This window comes from Alternaria hordeiaustralica (genome assembly GCF_023758085.1).
Source record: "Alternaria hordeiaustralica strain BMP 2776 chromosome Unknown scaffold_2, whole genome shotgun sequence".
NCBI classification, from domain to species: domain Eukaryota; kingdom Fungi; phylum Ascomycota; class Dothideomycetes; order Pleosporales; family Pleosporaceae; genus Alternaria; species Alternaria hordeiaustralica.
Window position 1 is genome coordinate 1,106,965 of NW_026056774.1, and position 19,752 is coordinate 1,126,716.

General features: G+C 54.6%; 8 protein-coding genes across 8 annotated transcripts; 4 read left to right on the top strand and 4 right to left on the bottom strand.

The window, feature by feature from the left end:
* Positions 1–638: 638 nt before the first annotated feature.
* Positions 639–1,482, bottom strand: J4E84_001829 (uncharacterized protein; the record flags this gene model as incomplete). Its single annotated transcript, XM_049384459.1, has 4 exons — positions 639–767; positions 899–1,064; positions 1,144–1,375; positions 1,470–1,482. The coding sequence occupies 4 exons, from the start codon at positions 1,480–1,482 to the stop codon at positions 639–641; spliced, it is 540 nt and encodes a 179-aa protein (XP_049247815.1).
* A 1,154-nt stretch (positions 1,483–2,636) lies between these two features.
* Positions 2,637–3,651, bottom strand: J4E84_001830 (uncharacterized protein; the record flags this gene model as incomplete). The annotated part of the gene is made up of 5 exons (XM_049384460.1): positions 2,637–3,023; positions 3,075–3,287; positions 3,340–3,434; positions 3,520–3,582; positions 3,645–3,651. 5 exons carry the CDS (start codon positions 3,649–3,651, stop codon positions 2,637–2,639), a joined length of 765 nt encoding a protein of 254 aa, XP_049247816.1.
* A 328-nt stretch (positions 3,652–3,979) lies between these two features.
* Positions 3,980–5,743, top strand: J4E84_001831 (uncharacterized protein; the record flags this gene model as incomplete). The annotated part of the gene is made up of 1 exon (XM_049384461.1): positions 3,980–5,743. One exon carries the CDS (start codon positions 3,980–3,982, stop codon positions 5,741–5,743), a length of 1,764 nt encoding a protein of 587 aa, XP_049247817.1.
* A 396-nt stretch (positions 5,744–6,139) lies between these two features.
* J4E84_001832 (uncharacterized protein) lies at positions 6,140–7,423 on the top strand (the record flags this gene model as incomplete). Its single annotated transcript, XM_049384462.1, has 1 exon — positions 6,140–7,423. One exon carries the CDS (start codon positions 6,140–6,142, stop codon positions 7,421–7,423), a length of 1,284 nt encoding a protein of 427 aa, XP_049247818.1.
* A 2,315-nt stretch (positions 7,424–9,738) lies between these two features.
* Positions 9,739–11,190, top strand: J4E84_001833 (uncharacterized protein; the record flags this gene model as incomplete). Its single annotated transcript, XM_049384463.1, has 1 exon — positions 9,739–11,190. The coding sequence occupies one exon, from the start codon at positions 9,739–9,741 to the stop codon at positions 11,188–11,190; it is 1,452 nt and encodes a 483-aa protein (XP_049247819.1).
* Positions 11,191–12,046: 856 nt separating this feature from the next.
* On the bottom strand, positions 12,047–12,457 carry J4E84_001834 (uncharacterized protein; the record flags this gene model as incomplete). Its single annotated transcript, XM_049384464.1, has 1 exon — positions 12,047–12,457. One exon carries the CDS (start codon positions 12,455–12,457, stop codon positions 12,047–12,049), a length of 411 nt encoding a protein of 136 aa, XP_049247820.1.
* A 2,840-nt stretch (positions 12,458–15,297) lies between these two features.
* On the top strand, positions 15,298–17,244 carry J4E84_001835 (uncharacterized protein; the record flags this gene model as incomplete). The annotated part of the gene is made up of 4 exons (XM_049384465.1): positions 15,298–15,352; positions 15,507–15,545; positions 15,641–16,808; positions 16,857–17,244. 4 exons carry the CDS (start codon positions 15,298–15,300, stop codon positions 17,242–17,244), a joined length of 1,650 nt encoding a protein of 549 aa, XP_049247821.1.
* A 910-nt stretch (positions 17,245–18,154) lies between these two features.
* On the bottom strand, positions 18,155–19,345 carry J4E84_001836 (uncharacterized protein; the record flags this gene model as incomplete). Its single annotated transcript, XM_049384466.1, has 1 exon — positions 18,155–19,345. One exon carries the CDS (start codon positions 19,343–19,345, stop codon positions 18,155–18,157), a length of 1,191 nt encoding a protein of 396 aa, XP_049247822.1.
* Between the last annotated feature and the right edge of the window lie 407 nt (positions 19,346–19,752).

Consider the following 19,752-nt stretch of genomic DNA (forward strand, 5'->3'; position numbering starts at 1 on the left):
GTGCGTTTTCGTGTTCATGAGATGGTGTTGACGTGCTTAAAATACCAATAGTAACTAGAATTATTGACATGAAAAGAAGAAAGTAAGAGAAAGAAAGGAAACAACTCAAGAAGGAACTAGGACATGGGGATACAGCCTAAAAGCCGCAATTGACAAAAGAGCGAGAAGAAGAATAGAGGAAACGCCCGAACAACTGTTCCTTGGTCAACTTTACCCGAACTTTCCTGTGCTTTTGCCATGCTTTGCCATCACTTCGCATGCATATCTGCCGACCGGTCGCTTGTGCCTTCCAAAAGAGCGTAACATGTCCCATGCACCAAAATGATTCAAGACGCCAACGCCAACGCTAAAGTAGGCTGTCATCCAGGGCTACCCCAAAGAAACAAAGTGTATGTGCTTCCCAAACCGTGTGACCAGCACTAGAAGAGTAGTATTCGAAAAGCCTGAACAATGAGTCGCGATGTGTAGGCATGTCTTGCCAATAGAGACTCGCCGGAGGAGACGTGTGCGGGGAAACGATGAAGAGCGGAGGACCGAATCCGCTGCAGTATGATGTGGGAGTGGGCGTATTCGTAGGATGGCGGTAATATTCTCAATCTGATGGAGAGCTCCGGGCAGTGTTGTTGGATCGTAAATGCTCAACGTCGAGTCATAAGTATCTGTTGGATCTGTGCCAGCGAAGGATCTTCATTGAGCCACTTGCCCTGCGAGGCGTCTGCGGCGCGCAGCGTGTTTTCGACATAGGCATCGCTGATTGCGAGGAGTTCCTGCGGCCCAGTAGTCAGTTTAGAACTTAGTAAACTAGCATGCAATCTTCCCAGCCTGGTGCTTCTCATCGCTTCTGAATCCCTCTCCTCCAATCTCGAAGTGGAATAGGGGAATGGCACATTCAACGTACATTTCTCATCGTAGCATCAGCCTGCTGGAGTGCACCCAGATGGCTCGCGTTGGGCCTCTGGCCACGCAAGACGCTGTTGCGGGTGTTCATCCACCGCAGGCCAGCGTGGGCTCGTAGGTAAGCGCGTTGGCATTGGAAGCGTCGCACAGCGGCGTCTGTGATAATGCTAGAACTCGTCAAACACCTCTTTCGTGCTAACTGCTGCAGTCCCTCATTAGAGAAATAGGCAGGAGAAAGTGACCTACTTTCTCAGTTGCTGCTTCTCTGCCTCCGGATCCCCTGAGCCCGTGCTGGCACTGCCAGAAAAGGGTGTCTGTAGGATAGCCTGTGCCTCGCTGGTGCATTGTCGTAGCAGAGAGTAACCCTCAAGATAATACTCTTCTGCTGTGGGAGTGGCGCGTAACTGGACGAGGTAGTGTTGGAGGTTGCGGAAGTCGGTCATGATCTCTGCAATGCGCATGGCACGGGCATCGTTGACTATATGTAAGTCAGTCTTTGTGTCTTGATCAGTCGTATGAATTGGGGGTGCTGGGAGGATGAAATTATTTTCCTAGAGTAGGGAGAGCCTTACGACCGTCAGACATGGTAGCTTCGGTTTTTTTGAAATGAAGATCGACTGGCGACAGATTGATGAAGTGACTAATAAGAAGTAAGTCGTAGATAGTAGAAGAGAACTAGGCTTGCTGGCGTGGATGGGTGAATTGAGGCGGCGTGGCGAGTATTAAATAGCATGTAGGAGACATGTATTCACGATGATGATGATGGTGGTGGTAGTGTTCATGAGCAAGGCTCTCGATAGCGTAAGGTAGGAATAGCCATGCCTGCAGGGCTGCTCCCGCCGCTACCATAAGGACGTCCCACTTTGGGAACGTGAGTAGCTCCCAGCTGTACTAGGGCCCTGGCCTGGTGGACCACTCAGGACCTTGCATTCGGCAGCTCGAGGCTTGTGAGGAGGTGTGAGAATCGGCATAGTAGCATCACCGTCAGTACCAGTCTCCACTACAACGGGATGGCCAAACATGCAGGAACCGTGCGTCTGCATCTAACCATGCCTATTTTTCGATGCTCCGCTACGTTTGCTCTCCAGCTGGAATGAGCAGCGTTGTGCTGGACCTTTTCAGCAGCCCTAAAAGCGCCACATCGAGCGAAGTAGTTTAGCGAGCCAGCCCTGGTAGGCTGCATCGGGTAAGGCATCAAGGCCAAGCTGTGTATCTCAGCCGCAGCATCCGCTCTGATTGGACGATGCTTATAATTAGTGGTGCGGTCTTCGCGTGGTTGTCCGCTGAGTATGAACCTGGAAGTGCGTGCCGGCGTAGGGTTGACGTGCGCGCAAAGTCGAACAACGCTCGCGAAAGCCACGGTAAGCCACGGTCAGCCACGCGACGGCTGTGCTGGGCACTCCGACGACTAGGAGCCAGTAGCATGACGTCGATGGAGCAGTTCGCGAGTTATTGCAGACCGTTGCAGCTGAGGCAGTATGGGAATCTGGTGTCATGGGCGAGACCAAGTGGAGTCATGGCTGAACTCACCACACGTTTCTTGTCCCAGGACCGGCCGCTTCGTCACAGTTGCGCTTATGCAGGAGAGTACAGTCTAACGTCTTCATTCATGGTGCTGCTGGAGCACTTTTGACGTCTGAGAGGTCGTATCATGCTATCTGTTGTTATCGTCATGGTTCGTCTCAGTCATACCTCAGCGACCCACATGCCGTTCCAGCTCCACGGGCAGTGCTCCTTCCTTAGTCCTTGTCCGCGATTGACTGTAGTCGTTCATCGATTTCCTCTTCGGTGAGCGCCCTGAAGGCGGAGTCTGTGCCCTCCTGGCCGTTGGTCTTGGGGCCTCCTACGATGCCAATCTCCAATTCGTTCTTCTTGAAGTCGACCGACAGGACGGTGCTCAAGGCGGTGATGGCCAGCTCGACAACCTCCTCCCAGTTGCCCTCAGCATGCTCCTTGTTCTTCAGCTTCTTCTCGAGGAAGTTGAGCGCCTCCTGCGTCTTGGGCCCAGAGGCTGTTGCCTTGTAGCCTACGTAGTAGCCAGCTGGATCGCACTTGTAGAGTTGGGGGCCGAATTCAGAGTCGAGGGAGACGAGGGTCGTGGCCACACCGAGCGGTCGCATATAAGCCTGCACGTTGCTTAGCATCCAGTCGCACCTTCTTCATGCATCGCCACTTACGCGCTGTGTGTAGACCTGGCTGATGTTGGCTATCCTCTTTGCCAGTACGTCGCAGGGCATTTCGTAGCCGTACTTGTAGCGGAACTCGGCAGCCTCACCCCGCGCTCTGCTCACGGAGGCTCTCGCATCGGCGATGGATCCGGTCATGACACAGCCGACTGAGGGCGACAGGCGGAAGATGTGGGATACGGAGGAGGGGTCGATGAGCTTGTCCTGTGTATATACGTCAGCACCTCGTGCGGCCCGTCGTGCTTGCCATACGTACCGGCACCTTCTTCTGCGAGATGACTACTGCGCAGTCCTTGCCCCGCACGCCCAATGATGTGATGTTTGCTGCCGTAATCGCCTTGAATGCATACTCTGCATGTCGTGTTAGTCGTGGCTCCTCCAGGAAGTCGCGGGGTCTATCGCTGCTCGGGCGGCGTGAATAGCTCGGGATGCGTACCGACTTGGTATAGACGACCTTGGTCCGAGAAGATGGTAATGTGTCTGTCGTAGCCTGCGCTTCCTGTATGACGAGGTCCCTGTTAGCATGTATGCGGCAAACCCCAGGTTATAGCTTCAACGCACCAGACATGATGGGCGGTGGTGGATCTGTGTATTTGTAATTGGCGGCTTCAGCTGCAGCAACGGGTTCCGGAGATTTGCGTAAGCTCGGTGGGCGCGGTCTGGGGGTTGAAGGCGAGGTTGTCGGCGTTGGCTGTCACTACACGCGTTGCTTGTGGCCTGGAGCTCTGGGATCGCCGTCACTTGGTCTGTGCCTTCCTAGATCAGCCCCGAAATTCTCTGCCTGCGACCTCTCATTCGACCTTTCCCTCCTGACAGGACGCTCTGCTCCAGCTGATTCGGTCATGCGCGATGCGATTTAACTCTTTGATACAGATATCCATATTCCGCATCTGATCATGGCTAATGTGTTTGAACCGGGCTACATCCCGGCTTGGAGGCGGCTAGGGCTCAAACTGAGGCACGAAGAAGAAGCCGAGTCCGGAGACGCCGTACCTGAACGTAAAACACCATCGATCCACCACCAAACAACTACAGACTATCCTGCGCAAGCTTTTCCATCCCAGAAGCGTGCCGTAAATGGCGAATCCTCAAAGCTTGGCAAACGGAAACACCAACATGAGGCAGCTGAGGATCATCAACAGGATGCCAAGAAGAGTCGGGTTGAGACCACGGAAAGCGACGTCAACGGAGCTACTAGTAACGAATTTCCAGTCGTGACTTTTGATGTCGAGCCAGAGGCTCCCGCGGAACAGACTCCAGCAACAAACAAGCCCTTCAAAGGAGGAGATCCGAATTATCGAAAGAAGAAAGAGAAGCCAGCCAAACGCCGGAGAGAGGAAAAAGAGGGTGATTCTCAGCCCAAGACGCGTCCCAAGCCAAGCTCCACTCACCCCCCTCACGAGCCAGCGTACGCGACAGCGCGTCCAACTTTACTTGCCTCCACTGAGTTGGACCACGCCAACCCAGCCGCCGCCACAACACCACAAAAGCTCCCCAAGAAATCCAGCCGCAAGGAGCCCTCCGACTCACCCCCACTGACAGACGTGAGAAAATCAGTCGCATTCACCCCCGATACCAAACGGTCCGACGGGAATACAGGCCAGGATTATTTCAAAGCCTGGGTTGCCGAACAAAAGGGAACTGGACCCGTCTCCCAGCCACCAGAAGTTTCCAACTTTGTACTCCATTCAATCATTGCTGAGGAGCAGAAGGCGGCGAGAAGGAACGGACAGCTAGACAAGAAACCAGCGACAGAAGCAGAAGCCAAAGAAGCCACCAGTTCGAAGACCCCAGACGCTGAACCGGAAGAGAAGTCGAAACCGCAGTCGAAGCCGACACCACAAGCAGCACCGAAGCCTACGTCGAAACCTGCCGAGGCTAAATCTACACCTGCATCTGCAGCTGCGCCAAAGGGAAAGAAGAAGGATCCTTCGGTATACATTGCCTATCTCAGGCAGTACCACTACGATCGCGACAACTGGAAGTTCAACAAAGCGAAACAAAACGACGTTGTTGATAACGCCTTAAACATCTTTCGCATTCCTAACGAGCATTCTGAGGCCCTTGTTGAATACATCGCTGGTCTTCAAGGAGCTGGTGTGATTGAACGTCTGCGCGAACGTTGCAGGGCAACAGTAAAAGACATCGACGAGCAAGACGCCCAGATGAATGACGCGGAAGCCAAGAAGGTCGCGCGGGAGGACGCAGAACAGGAGCGCATCCTCAAGGAGCGGAAGAGGAGAAAGACAGAAGGCGACATCACAGACCTTGGAGAACACGAGTACAGTGCCGGGTTCATTCGACGTCTGCAAAGGCGACGAGCTGAGGCGCTCCTGAACGCTTTGGGTCGCGCTGAGCCCGTACTGCCAGCAGTGACTCCAAGATCTAGCATCAACCCTTTGATGGAGCATGTGGAGCCAGCGAAGCCCGTTGCACGGAAGCGGAAGCGCAGGACAGAAGTGTCGAGCGATGAGAGCAGCTCGGACAGTAGCGACTCGGACAGTTCAGACTCCGACTCTGATGACGGCAGCGACTCGGATTCTGGATCAGACAACGCGACTTCTGCCAAGAGCGCCAGCAGCTCTAGCAGCGAATCGGGAAGCAGCGACAGTGACAGCCGCAGTGATAGCGATAGTGAGAGCGATAGTGATAGCGATTAGAATGGTGATTAGGAGTTGGAAACAGGAGCAATGGATGGAGTTTACAAGGCATTGCTAGTCCTCTTCTTTTCGTTTATGCAGTGGATACCTGCAGGCCTGAAAGAGCTACTTTACTGCCACAACTGTACATATCAAAACGGTCGCAAGGAAACATTTTTTGTGGAGAGTCAATACTAGTGGAACTCGGCAGAACAAAATACAAGACGAATGAGATTAAGCATGCGCAGTACATCGTGCCTTCCCGAATAATGCATGTACGATACCCGAAACAGTTAGTGCATCGTCAACATGCAGCAGGTTCCCCGCCTCTTTGCCTCCACAGACGTTCGGTGATTGCCTCATCCATCTTATCAACATCTGTCTCATAGATCATCGTAGGATATAGCACTGAGAGCGATGGCATTGTCACACCTGCCCACCGAATTGATCGAGCACATAACCACCTACCTGGACCTCCCAAACAGCCGTTCACTCCGCCTCAGCAGCCCATACCTCAGCAAACAAACCTCCCATGTGTTCAAAGACCGTTTCTTCCGTCAACACACCCTCCAATGGACCCAAACCGCCTTTTCCAGATTACTGGAAATAACATCGCACCCCCATTTCGGCAACGCCATCCAGCACCTCATCGTAGACGCCACACCTCGCCACTCAATCCATCTTTGGCGAGCACAAATACGGATCGCAGAAACACAGGGCGTTGCTACGCCATACGGCACCGCATCAGCTACCCGCGATCTCGAAGCACAATATATTGCCGATTACACAGTATCAGAAGAAGTAGCCAAGTTCTTCAGCGAAACGAGATTCGATCGCAAAAGCTTGGTGACTATTTTCGAACGACTGGAACGTCTGGAATCCATCACATTTTCGTACGAAGGCATGCACGAGAAATACGCAAAGTTCTGTACGCGGTATTGCAAGAGTAGCCAGCAGGAGATGTCGCGGCCATTTGTCTCCACCATGGCTGCGATTGCGGAATCCAAAGTGCTGGTTCGACGCATTCAGGTAGACAGCGACAAAGCCTTCGGCGCAGTCAGTATCGGCAAGCTGGAAACGCTGGGTCCTTCGCTCCGCTACTTCGATCACGCGTTCGAGAAGCTGGATACACTGCAACTGCATCTCCGGGATCTACGCTCTTCAGTCTCAGGCTTCGAGATAGACACTACACGCGCGCCGTTCGTGGTACGCTTCCTGGCTAAAGCACGGAATGTAAGGAACTTGGAACTGAGCTGTTACAGCATCTTGGAAATGGATGTGTTTGGGGAAATGGCACGGCATTGCCACTTTGAAAAGTTGGAGGAGTGTAAACTTTCCGTTATGCGGATCATGAACGGTGACGATCTGCTCGCGCTCTTGAAGCCGGCAGAGAATACGTTGAGATCGCTGAGTCTGAGATACATCATGAATTCAGATCCCTACAACACGTGGTGGCACATTTTGAGCCGCGTTGCTAAAGAGGAGGACGTGCTGCCGCGGGTGGATCATTTGCATCTGGGCTATTTGATTTCCGATTCTAGGCGCAGGGTTTGGATGAATGAGCTGCAGGTGCAGAGCTTTGCTGGGAACGATTGGCGAGGACATTTGTCTGATGCTCTAGATCAGTACAAGACGAAAGCAGCAGACTCGTCGTGGAGTCTAGGCGCTCTTGCATATCCGTTTGTTGGGTTGAGCGTGTGAGATGCGGCTATAGAGGAAAGTACACCATGCACTATATAACCTCCGTCCGCGCTGCAAAACATCTTTCGGGGTGTATGTGGTCCTTAAATAGCGTGCGTGCTTTGCCATGTACAAATAACATCCGCGTGCTCAGCCAACACTTTAACTCATTCGTGCAGCTTATTTCCGGCTACGATCGTTAATCCACGGGGTCTATCATTGACACTGAAACGCAAGGCTTGCTGCTGGATGGTGAATGGCATCGTACTCGATGCTCACAGGGCAACAGAAGAACAGTGGCAATAGTGACCGCCGGAGGGGTCATACCCCTCGGACAGCGAATGGACGTGATAGTCTTTGACCACGGGTAGATAGCCGTTTCAAGTGTACCGGTGGCGGACCGCCTCGTCCGTCATCACGGGTGGGTCAGATCGGAATTCCGTTGAGCTCAGGACCCTGTGAAGCATGAAGTAGTCCGAAAAGTAACTTCTGCTACACTGTAAGATGTCACCCGAGGGCGGAGCTTCAGCCGAGGTTATGCGGTTGTTGGAGAGTGAAGTAAGACAAAAAGGACCTCCACTATACTGCGAGATTATCAACGAGAAGACGGCCGAGGATGTGTGGTCGGTATCGAGCTCTGATTAGGGGTTGAGAAATTGATGTAGTGATTGCTTCTTGCGAATGTTATTACTCGACACCTATATCAGAGTCTGGCAAATCTCGGATGTCAGCAACGGCAAACCTGCCAGTGAGCGCGCAGTGTCACCAAGCCACGGTCTCGACTTTTCGATCAGCAGCGGGAGATAATCAGCGATGGGTAGCGCAAGGGAGACCCCATAATACACCCATCGCGATAACAGCGGATGGTGGTACAAAAGTTTCACAGGCCCTGTTGTGAGTGGCTGGGTTGGGGAAATGAAAGGGCGGATGCGGGTTAACCCCACAGAAAAGGGTAAATATGGTCGGCCGTGGTTCGTCGTGTTTCGCATGCATGTTAGGAGGGCAGCCAGTGTGCCTGGCACATCAGGCGGGCAGCAGTCGTGCTGGTGCGATACCTGCGGCTGTTGGACCTGGCAGGTGCTGGACCAGAGGAGTGTTGCAGGTGCGTGGAGCTTGGCTGACATGATTCTGTGCGAGGAATCGGATACATGTAGCCTGAGGCTTGAAGTGGCTTGCGCGGAGTTGGAGGTGTTGCCGTGAATGGGTAAGCAGTTGGGAGTAGTATCCAGTAGTATGGATGGGTGAAGGAGGCTGCACGTGGTGGGAGATAAGGTGGATGCTCGATATATTGGCCGCTGCGGAGAGATGAATCTAGACGCGCAATTGACTATTTACCCAAGAGCGAAGGGCCAATGAGGTCGCGGGAGGCTCTGCTAGCGGCTGGATCCCGTACCTGAGGTCAGCAAGTCCCGGTCAGCGCCGGCAGCAGATGAGTGCAAATCTGTGCAACAGCGTGCGAGAGCAGATGAAAGAAAGCGATGCGCGGAATGTGAATAGATGAGGCCGGGCGAGGCCGTGATATGGGCGCTGGTGGTGAGGCAGCTGGAGGCGTTCGGTCGCCCGGTTGAGGCTGCAATTAAATAGATTAAGGTTATGCACACGAGGGCCGCTTGGCCCAGAACGGCCGTGGCTTGGGTCCCCAGTCAGGTGCTTCAAAGAGAGCAGCAACAGTGTCTGTAACAGTCTCCCCCTCCGCAACGGCCAGGTCGAGTGCACGACGATCGCAGCTCTGAGGCAGCGACAAAAAGAAAGAGCGTTTCGGACATTTTCGCGTGCCCATCGACATTGTCGCCCGTCGGCACACCTCACCCTCAGGCCCCAGCTCGCCTTGACGAAACACGCGCGGCCCACCCCAGCCGGCGCCCCAACACCCAAGAGCCACGCCCGTCTGACCACGCTACTGCGCCCTCGTCCTCAGGTTCCTCACCACCTTTGCGCCGCATCACCGCTTTTGCTTCTTTGTTGCGTCGCCTTTGTCCCCAGTCACTCGTTACCACCCTTCGCGCCGCCGTACAAGACTTCGCCCGCCACCCTTCGCACCTTCCCATTCTCCGTAGCGCCGTCTATTCTCGCCTGCTTTCTTTGTCCCCGTCGCCAGGCACTCGAACCGCTCAAAACCGTCGCACCGTGCTATTTCCGCCGTACGACACCTTCACGATCCGCGTCGCACACCACCGGGTGCGCCCATAGCTGACAGCTGGCCCTCGTTGCTTCTTCACCTGGGGTTGCTGATCCCCTAACCACCCCATCCACCGTTGCCATGTCCATCCGTGCGCTCAGAGGTACGATCTGCGACCCTGCAGCGACGTGACTGCATATGACAGCCCGCTAACACGATGCCAGACGCTGAGAATGTCTTCCGGATAGAAAAGCGATGCGTCGCATGTGAGACGGCTGCACTGTCCTGCGAGGGCATCAAGTGCAGAGCCAACGAGGTCTGCGTCCAGAACTCACGAACATGCGACCAGTGCGCCTCCGTCGGCTGCCAGCCCGACCCCACGGCAGGCGACGCTCCTGCTAGCAAGCCAAACGTCGGTGCCATTGCCGGTGGAGTCATCGGCGGAATCGCCTTCATCGCCATTCTCACATTCATCGTATGGAAGTACTGCCTAAAGGGAAAGAGGCGGCCCATGTCCCAGCGCAGCGAATGGCAGGATGTCGACATGACGGCGCAAGAGAAGGCCGAGAACGACTTCCAGTCACGGCGGAGCGCGCGCGCGTCCACACACACCGTTGCCTCGATGGCCTCGTCCGTCCTCACCCGCGCCTCCAACATCATTCAGATCGCCTACATCCCCGGCGTCACCAACCGCTCAGGCCCCGGATCGCCCGACCTGCTCGTCCCTCCCGTGCCTCCGATTCCTGCCATGTCGCCTTCGTCTGGCATGAGCACCCCGTACTCGACCGCCGACCAGCACTTCTTCGTTCCCGACTTCCGCGACTCCATGATGTCTGCCAGCACCGCCGGCCGCACAAGCATCGCTCCCAGTCTCGCCCAACGAGGCAGCGTTGCATCGACCATGTACCGGCAAAACGCCATTGTATCTCCTCTCCCAGCTCAGACCATCGTACGCGGCAAGGCAGCTGTCGTCAGCGTCAAGTCGACTGCGACCAACAGCCCAGCAGAGACACCCAGCATGGAGACACCACCTGTACCTTCAATCGACCCCAAGCACACCGTAAAGCCCATCCGCATTCACATGCCTGGCATCAGCCCCGCAAACTCCGTCCGAAGCACCGCACAACTTGGCCCTGTCCGTGCCCTCAACATCACTAAGAAGAGGAGCTCCGACATCACACCACCCAAGAGCTCATCAAACTCGACAACAAGCGCAGACCGAACACTCGTCAACACACCCGAAGTCCTCGTACCCTCTGCGCGCCCACTCACCGGCTACTCTACCGCCTCATCAGATGATGGTGCTGCCCACTCGCGTGCACGAAGAGGAAGCTTAGCATCCGACTCTGGGGACGACTCCGACGATGACCACGTACGCGCACGACAAACACTACTTCGCAGCAACTCGGGCAGCGACCGCGGCTCACCATACCCTGATTCTCGGGACGGCACACCTACCATGGACCGAAGTCCTTTCGCAGATAGCTCGTCACTCGAACCACCGCGACCCATCATGTCTTCCCGCATCACTTCATACGATACCTCGCTCGGCCTTCGCACACCGATGACGCCCATTGTCGAGGAGTCATCAGCGTCAAAACGCGGCAGCACTGTCTCTAACAGAAGGGACCAGAGCCCGTTCTCCGACAACCACAAGAGCGGGTTGTAAATGATGAATTCTACATCGCCGATATCAAAGGCGTCTACTTTACCCAGCTTCAGCGAACTGGGCACCATCTATGTTAAATCTGCGAAGATATCCAGCCACTGCGGCACCCACACCATTTCCTTTACACTTCTCTTCTCTGGATCTAGGCATTACGACGGCCGAGATCTGGCATCTCGGATGCATTAGTCACACTTTCCGTGTTTTCTCGTTCATTGATATCCAAGCATCTTTTATTCTGTCATGATCTGATTCTGATCTTTCCAACTTAACGTCTAGCTCTGACGGACGTGGTGCGATGACCACCGCACGGTTTTTATATTCCTGTATGTATATATTCTAGCGCTGAGCGAGCGAGCCAGTGAGCGCCCGATATGGATGGGCTGGTATGAGAGGGGAGATAGGTGCGAATGAAGAATTGATACCACATTATCATCATCATCGTCATTGAATTTGTACGCTGTGCTTGAGCGACGTGAGTGTAGACAGTTGCAATGGAGCTTGGACTCCTTGCGGGTTTCAACGTGTTCTCGATATAGCACTGCATGTATCGAGTGCACAGACAGCCGTGTCGTAGCCGCCCTGTGAGACGAATCGACCCAGAGTATTGGTGCGCGTGTTCTACGCGAATCTCTTCTCATGTACACTGTCGCACTTTGTGCTGCCCTACCGCTGGCGACACGGAAGCACACTGAATGCAGGTTCCCGCTGTACCTCGAAGACAGAATCGTGACACCAATGTCCTGGACTCGAGATTGACAAACAGTCAAGATGTAATTACCTTGACTTCCAACCCATTCCTCCTCTCTATCCCCATGCTCACCTTCCACCTATCCACCTATCCATACATTCAATGCCCTCAACTCCCCCGATACGTCGTATACCCAAACGGCCCCAACAACACCGGCACATGATAATGCTCGCCCTTGGCCTCCTGCCTCACAAGAAACTTCACCTCCACCTCCGGGAAGAAAGTCTTAACCCCCCTCTCCCCAAAGTAGCGCTCAGTATCAAACGTCAAACTGTACTTTTGATCACCCTCTTGCGCGAACACTTCTTCTAGACTCGCGGAGGAGAAGGGCGTGCTGGGTGTCCAGGCGGTTACGCGGCCGTCGCCGTTTGTGAGGCCGGTGAATTTGGGGGTCGAGGCGGTGCTCGTGGTGGTTGTGGGGTGCAGGGTGAGGGTTACGGGGATGCTGGGGCCGGGGCGCCCGAGGGTTGTGTCGAGGACGTGGCAGGTTATTGGGGGTTTCTTCTCGGGGGTCGACATCTTTGCGGTGGGGGGTGTGGGTGGGGAGAGGTGGTTTGTGAGGGCGGTGATGCGGTGCGTGGTGGACATGCGGTTGTAAAGGTGTGCGGGTGTGCGCGTAGTGTTTGTGAGGTAAGGCCGTGTGGTCAATGATGTCTAGACCTGGGAAGGTTAAACAGAAAGAGTGTTTGTGAGTGTAGATATGATAATCGCGCGAAGACAGATCTGCGGTACCTTCCTGCTGTTGTACGCGGTAGCTACCCCTCCAGCCCACTTCGGAGCTCCCCGATGCTGTACTACGCGCCGGACGCCGCGTACCTAAACTCGACGACGTCCCGACGCGAAGATTTCATTATTATCTTGCTGATGTGTAAAGTCTACTTTGGTGGCTCATATGCAATTCGCATTGACCAAACAAAAGACCTGCTCTACCCCTTGGTCAGTTGAATTACGTACTTCTTCTTCTATCTCTGTGCACATACCTAGGTAGTCGGGTATTTGTTACTATATAGCCGTCTCACTCTCTCCCTAATGTGTGAGTTGAGGTAAATGGTGTTACGGATTTCTTCTCTATTTTGTTGCTACATCATTGTGTAAGTTCTAGCGGAGGCTTACAGTTTATAGAGCCGATACAGCACCTGCATAGAGATGCCTAGGTGAAGTAACATTAAGATGGATTAGAAAGGGGGATGTTCGGAAAGATGCACCCCGAGCATCTTAGTTGTTGTGTGGCGATTCTTCGACATCATCTGTTTATGGAAAGAGGAAAAGATTGTGTATTGTATGCTAAATCATACCTTGCAAAGCTGTACATCTCGTGCGTCGATGTTTAGCTGAAGCAAGTTATGTTTGGCTTTTGCTTCATGTGTTTCCAGAAATACCTTTCTCTTTACTTGTCTCCAGTCAACAGAAAAGAAGACCCCTTCCACATCGACCTGTCATGAATTTCGAAGTTGATTTGCCTTCGATCAATGTTGCTCATTCCTCCATGCCGTTTCAGCTTTACCCCGAGCTATCAGGGTATTCAAATCTATTTGACAATATCATGAGCTATCAAATTTCATGTGTTGTTGGAAGTAAAAGCATGCTCCGGTGTAGATGGAGTTGGATCCGATTGGTGTCGTAGTAGCGATCAAAAGCATCACCAATAGTGTGAGTTTCAAATGAAAGCTAGGCAAAACACCTGTCTGATGGGGAAGAAGCAGATGTGTAACCCTCAGTCTGCAAGTCTGGCGAGACTAGATGGCTCTACAGCAGTGTTGTGCGCCAGTGGAGATCAAAGGTCAATAACTACGTCACAATTAAGCTTTGCTGCACGCTCATGCGCTACGTGCGGATAGTTGATCGCTCGCATGAGCCAGACCCATGCGGCCAAGCAGCAAGAATCAAGAAGGTACGGGGAAGCGGAATAGCCGTCGTCCCTAACGTTCGTGATACGTCTTTAGGGTGTGGAGGCTGGCATCGCCCTGCCACCCACCCACTGGTTGATTACAGAATGCCAAACATCCGACTCCTGCATTCCACGCTTGTTGCATTAGACAACATGGACATCACGATCTCGATGAGCATCGGGAAAAAGAAGACGATGAAACTTTGGCATGGTGTGATTGGGACAGCGGTTGCAAAGTCCGCGCGAGGGCTGGTACTTTGCCGATGCGAGTAGACGATGTAGATCGGCGAAACATGCGTGAATCGAGGTCTGGAACGGGACCGGCACCTGGCAGAATCAGATCCGCTGGCCGTTGCAGAGTGTCGGCTCCAGTAGCTTCGAGGTTCCTTCCCTGCGGGTGGAGAGGCAGGGATGGAAGTGGTAGCAGTCGTCGATGCGGTCATTGTGAACGATGCATTATCAACCTCCTACGTGTGTCTTATCGCAGCGTGCTGGAGGAGAGGAAAATGCGGTGGGCGGGAATAGTCCTTGCAGTGAATGGAAGGCTGGGGTGCTTCGACGGGACCAGTGCCGGAAAGCGTCTCGTGGCAGGCGAGCCAAAAGGGGCTGCGGATCGGCGGACCAGCGAAGGCGGTGGGGCCTCGGCTGCAGTGATTGGCCCTCAGAGCGGACTAGCGGCCGGGTTTGATTACGAACCCAAGAAATCACGTTATGCGCTTGGCACAGCTGCGTCACTCCCAGAAATTGCTCGCTCGTCCTGTCCTCTGACCTCATCGCCGAACGCCTCACTGTCATCGTCACCACGAGCACAATCCCCGTCAACGCCGGTTTGAGCCTCATTGAGATCAGGAACATCCATCACGCGCTTCCACAGCCCCGGATTGCCTAGAGTCGTGCAGAGTCAGCGCGCGTGTAGGTCTAGAGACTGCGACGGCTGCGAGCGTCACCACAGGGGCTTGACGTCACTATTGGTTTTGACAAGCAGACACCAGCTTTGCGACGACAGAGCCGGCGGTCAACAATATCGATATTCATCGGATTGAGACGGCTCGACCCCGCATCTGCCGCGCTCGATTCCTTTTGCTGAGGTACGTAGTCGTGTCGCCCTGCCCTGCCCTGCCGCTGCCGCCGCTGTTGTTATCTGCGCTGCCGACTTTGCCACGTTCCCAGCGTCTGCGACAGCCCTTTGCGCCCGTCGTCTGCCTGCACCCAGCCCGTCGCATCGTGCCTGCACCTGTAATTCCGTGCGCTGACAGCTCCGCCGAACAGCACAGGTGCTATTGTGCTCGAGTCGCCCGTGTGCGCCCAAAACCGTCGAGAGAAGCCGAATCGCGTGCGTGTGAGCGAGCGAGCGAAGAGAGGTCAAGGCCCGGTACCACAAGCGATCGACCAGGACACCACCCCTACGTCACCACCCCAAAGTATGGCAGCCGCAACCCAAACCGCTCGAACCTCCTCCCCGTCCTCCAAGATGTCCTCTCCCAAGGACAGCAAAACATCTCTTCCTACCGTCACCAAGACTGAAGGTGTGTATGCCCCCGTCGCTGCTGCCCCGTGACGCCCTCACCGCTGCTGCTTCCCACGCCTCCCCTTTCCCTGCCTGCGTCGCGCGCGCATGCATCGTCGTCATCCTCGCCGTCACATCATCACACATGCAAGCATTACTAACACCGTGATCAGCTGAGCCAGTAAAGGCCGAGTCGTCGCCCAAGGTACAGCGTAAGTAGTCCCGTCCCAACATCACCGTCGGCTGTCAACTGTCGCTTTGCATCCATCTCGTCGTCCACCAGCACACGATGCTAACCCACCGCCAGCTGCGACCACCGAAGCGGCCACCAACGCAGACGCTGCCAAACCCGCAACCACCAATGCCCAGCCGTTGGCGCCTCCACCAAAGCCCGCGCCCTCGACCACTGGCGATACTCCCGACTACTTCAACACCGTCCACAACCCCTTCTCGCTCGAGCCAAACGTCTTCGAGCAGTCCTTTGGCGGCGAGTCTGGCAACCTACAGACACCTGGAGGCCGACCTATTCTTCCGCCCGTTGCGAACATTACGTCACCATCACCCCTACCGGGCATCACACCGGGGTGGCAGGGCTTACGCGCAGGACCCTTGAGCCCTGCTATGCTGAGCGGGCCGACTGGACAGACAGATTATTTTAGCGAGTCATTCCGAGGCTTCCCAACCCCGAACGAATCCTCTCTCCGCACCGGCCTTACTCCTGGCGGCGGTGGTTCCATGTTCCCAGCTCCTAGCCCGAACACCCAAGCCATCTTCAATCTCCAAAGTGCTGGCGTGACACCTGGTACTGCCGACTTCCAGCAGTCTGCTCTGCGCGCCGCTGCTCAACACCAAGCTAACAACAACAAAGCCACCTCCAACGCGCCCACGTCGCAGCCCGAAGCCGCGACCGCAGGAATGGACCGCCCTAACAACAACTACCAGCAGGCGCAGCAGCCACAACAGCGCGCCCAGAACGAGCCATATCCAAACCATGACGTCAGCAGTGCCGCTAACGACCTGCTGTCCTTTGCCAGCCAAAACGGCGCTGCACGCAACAACCAGCCACCCTACTCGATGGCTCCCCAACAGCAATCGATGAATGCCGGGCACATGCCCGTCCAACCCGTCAACGCCAATCATGGCCGCCGTGACACCAAGGGTTCCATCAACAGCGTTCAATCTGCAGAGACCGGTGACTTCTCAGAGAGCGGCCAGAGTGAGCAAAACAAGACTGGTACACGGTCACGTGCGAAGAAGGGCGCCGCTAATGGCAAACAAGCTGCCGGAAACAAGCGCAAAGCTGAAGACGGCCCCAAGAACTCAAGAAAGAAGAGCAACGCCAACCAGCCCATGGGCGACGACATGGATGACGGCGACTCTGATGACGAGAACAACATCAAGGAGGAGGAGTACGACAGCAAGGGCCGCAAGATGACCGACGAGGAGAAGCGCAAGAACTTCCTCGAGCGCAATAGGTATGTCTTTTTTCCCCATCCCAACTTCAAGCTACTAACGTGTATCAGGGTCGCTGCCCTCAAGTGCCGACAGCGCAAGAAGCAGTGGTTGGCCAACCTCCAAGCTAAAGTCGAACTTTTTAGTACAGAGAACGACGCGCTCTCTGCTACCGTCACTCAGCTTCGCGAAGAGATAGTTAACCTCAAGACGCTTCTTCTAGCTCACAAGGACTGCCCAGTGTCGCAGGCCCAGGGCCTCCATGGCGCCGCTATGAACAACTTCCTCGGCAGCGATATTAGCCATCAAAACCCATATGGCATCGCCCAGATGCAACCCAACGGCGTACACATGATGCCGATGCAGCAAGGCCAGATGATGAACCGGTTCGTATACCAACCCCAAAGGAACTCCAGCCCCGACGATCAAGAGAACGGGCGGTATCCTTCGAAGTACTGAGACACTCACTCACGTTGTCAGGTAACTGGGAGTAAACAAGCTTCCTGACCATGTTACACGTGTACACCGCCATTGTCATGACTCTGCATCATGGCAATGACGCAAAGCGTGGGGCATGCGCAGCTCCGACGATCACGATGCTCTACCCGTACGACCTTGTAATCTACCCAACCTTCTCCTTCCTCTCCTACTCCTTGACGCATCGTCGTCTCTGTCACAACGCATGGACGGCGCTTGGCGTTACGTCATTATTGCATCCTCACACCCAGGGGATTGCAACTCGGGTTACCAAAACTAAATTTCGACTTTTCCCTCTCGGGCTGGGTGGCTGGATCGGCAGGGAATCATGGGGCTGGCTACGCACCTCATGCACGCGAACACGATTATTCCTCGTCGGCGATGACGACTTTCTTCATCCATTTCCTTCAGTAACCTGTCCGCCGTTTGTGTGTATATACGGTGTGTGCGAGGGCAACATTTCACTGGCGTTGCAACGGCGATTATATACCGGGTCGTTTTCTTCTTTCTTTGATATTACTGCAGCGCGCCAGTCTAGAGCTGCGCTCGGCGTTCGGGATGCTTGGCTTCGAGCCTACCTTTCCTTTCCGGTGGTGTATTCTGAACGCAAGAGCTTTTTCCCGACGTTTGTTTCTCGAGTCTACGATAACAACAGGGATTATGGCGTAGAGAAAGGAAATGGGAATACCTGTCGGCATGCGTGTTGGTCTACAAGTATGGCTCGACGAAGTGGGATCTGTATGTATACCACAAGCAATCAAGAGTTCAATTTCAAGTTTTCATTCGCATTCGCTGCTTCGTTGGGACCAAGCCTGGTTTCCCATACGGTGAGATCAACTACAGTCTGATGTTCGTCATGATTTCCTCTCTCTCAACGGTCTCGGTGTAAAAGTCACTCCCAATACGGGTCCCTGTGCCTCCTAACCATCTCCTCCAGCTCCTCTCTATGCCTCCTCAACATGTTCATCATCTCGTTTGCTTTGTCCTCCTGCGTCGAAACCGCTTCCTCCCGCCTAATCAGCGCTAATTGCCGCTCAAGAAGCACCTGCTCGCGACGCGACAAGGAAGCTTCGCGGCGATCGAGCTGCCTGCTGCGAACAGCTTCGCGCGCAGAACCTGACTGAATAGCGGGGAGTTCGGTAGGCTCATCTGCGGTAAGGTCTATCGGCGTGTCTGAGTTGTTTGGGCTCGGAGTCTGTCTGTATGGTGTTGGGGCTCGAACTCGGCGGGCGCTCGCGTGGTTAGCAGTTCGCGAGGCGGGTTGATCGAACCTGCTTGCGCGTCGTAGCTCGCTTCCTAGACGTCGCTCCTGCGGCTCGCTGCGCTGTTCCAACATCTCGGTCATGGGAACAGGAGACGCGCCAGCGCCAGCGCTAGCGGTGTACTCAGAAGGCTGAAACGGGTGCCTTCCGTTACCCAGAAGACGGTTCAGCGCGCGAGACCTGGCGGTACCAGTCCCACCGTTCACAGCGGTGGTCTCACTGACACGCTCCCTCTCAGCAGCAGCAGCAGCAGTAGCGGCCCGTCTCGTTCTGATACTCCTCGGCCTGCGCGTCTCTCTTGCTCGACTCCGCACATCAGCGACATGGCGTCTGAAGTTCTCGAAGTTCTGGAACTGGACGGCGTAGCCTGCGTTGTCGTCGGAATCAGAGTCGATGACGATGGGATTGTGCTGCTGGTTCTGCACTGGAGCAGCATAGGACTCTTCGCGCCAGGGTGGGATTGGGCTACCATGGGGCGGTGGTGTCGAGGGCGTGTATGTCGGGGATGTCGGGAACGTGGGAGTTGTGGGAGAGTATGCCGGTGAAGTGGGTGAAAAGTTCGGGGATAGCGGGTTTGCTGGGAACGTGGGAGATGTGGGTGTGTATCCCGGTGAGGTGGGTGAAAACGCCGGGGATTTCGGGTATGCTGGGAATGTAGGGGTTGTGGGTGTGTATACTGGCGACGTGGGCGCGTAGGCTGGTGACGTAGGTGTAAGGTCAGGCGATGAGGGTGCACTGAATGGTAGAGGTGAGATGGCGCCAGCGCCAATCAACTCGTTACCAGCGATATCCGCACCGATACCGTCGAGACCTGCGATCATGTTGATGTGTGTTGGTAGTAAAGAGTAAGGAGTAAAGAGTAAAGAGTAAAGAGTAAGGAGTAAAGAGTTGGAAGTAGAGTTAGAGTTATCAGAAAAGACTTTGGCTGTAACAAAGCTTGGCACTATTGAGAGCGAGAGACAATAGTAAGTGAGCGAGGAGAAAACGTCGTTGTTGGCAGAAAATTCATGTAGTGAAGGTGAGTTGTGTGGACGCTTTGACTGGCCGATGAAAAGTTTGTATACTATTGTCTATTGTACCTTGGTTGAAAATGGAGAAGAGCTCACAAATTCTCGTCATTGTTAGCAACATACAATAAGAAAGCAATAAAAGATTGCGCAATAAAGTCTTTTTGAAGTTTGCGCAAATCGGCACGAAGTGTGCGTTCTTCCTTCGCGTCACTGCAGTC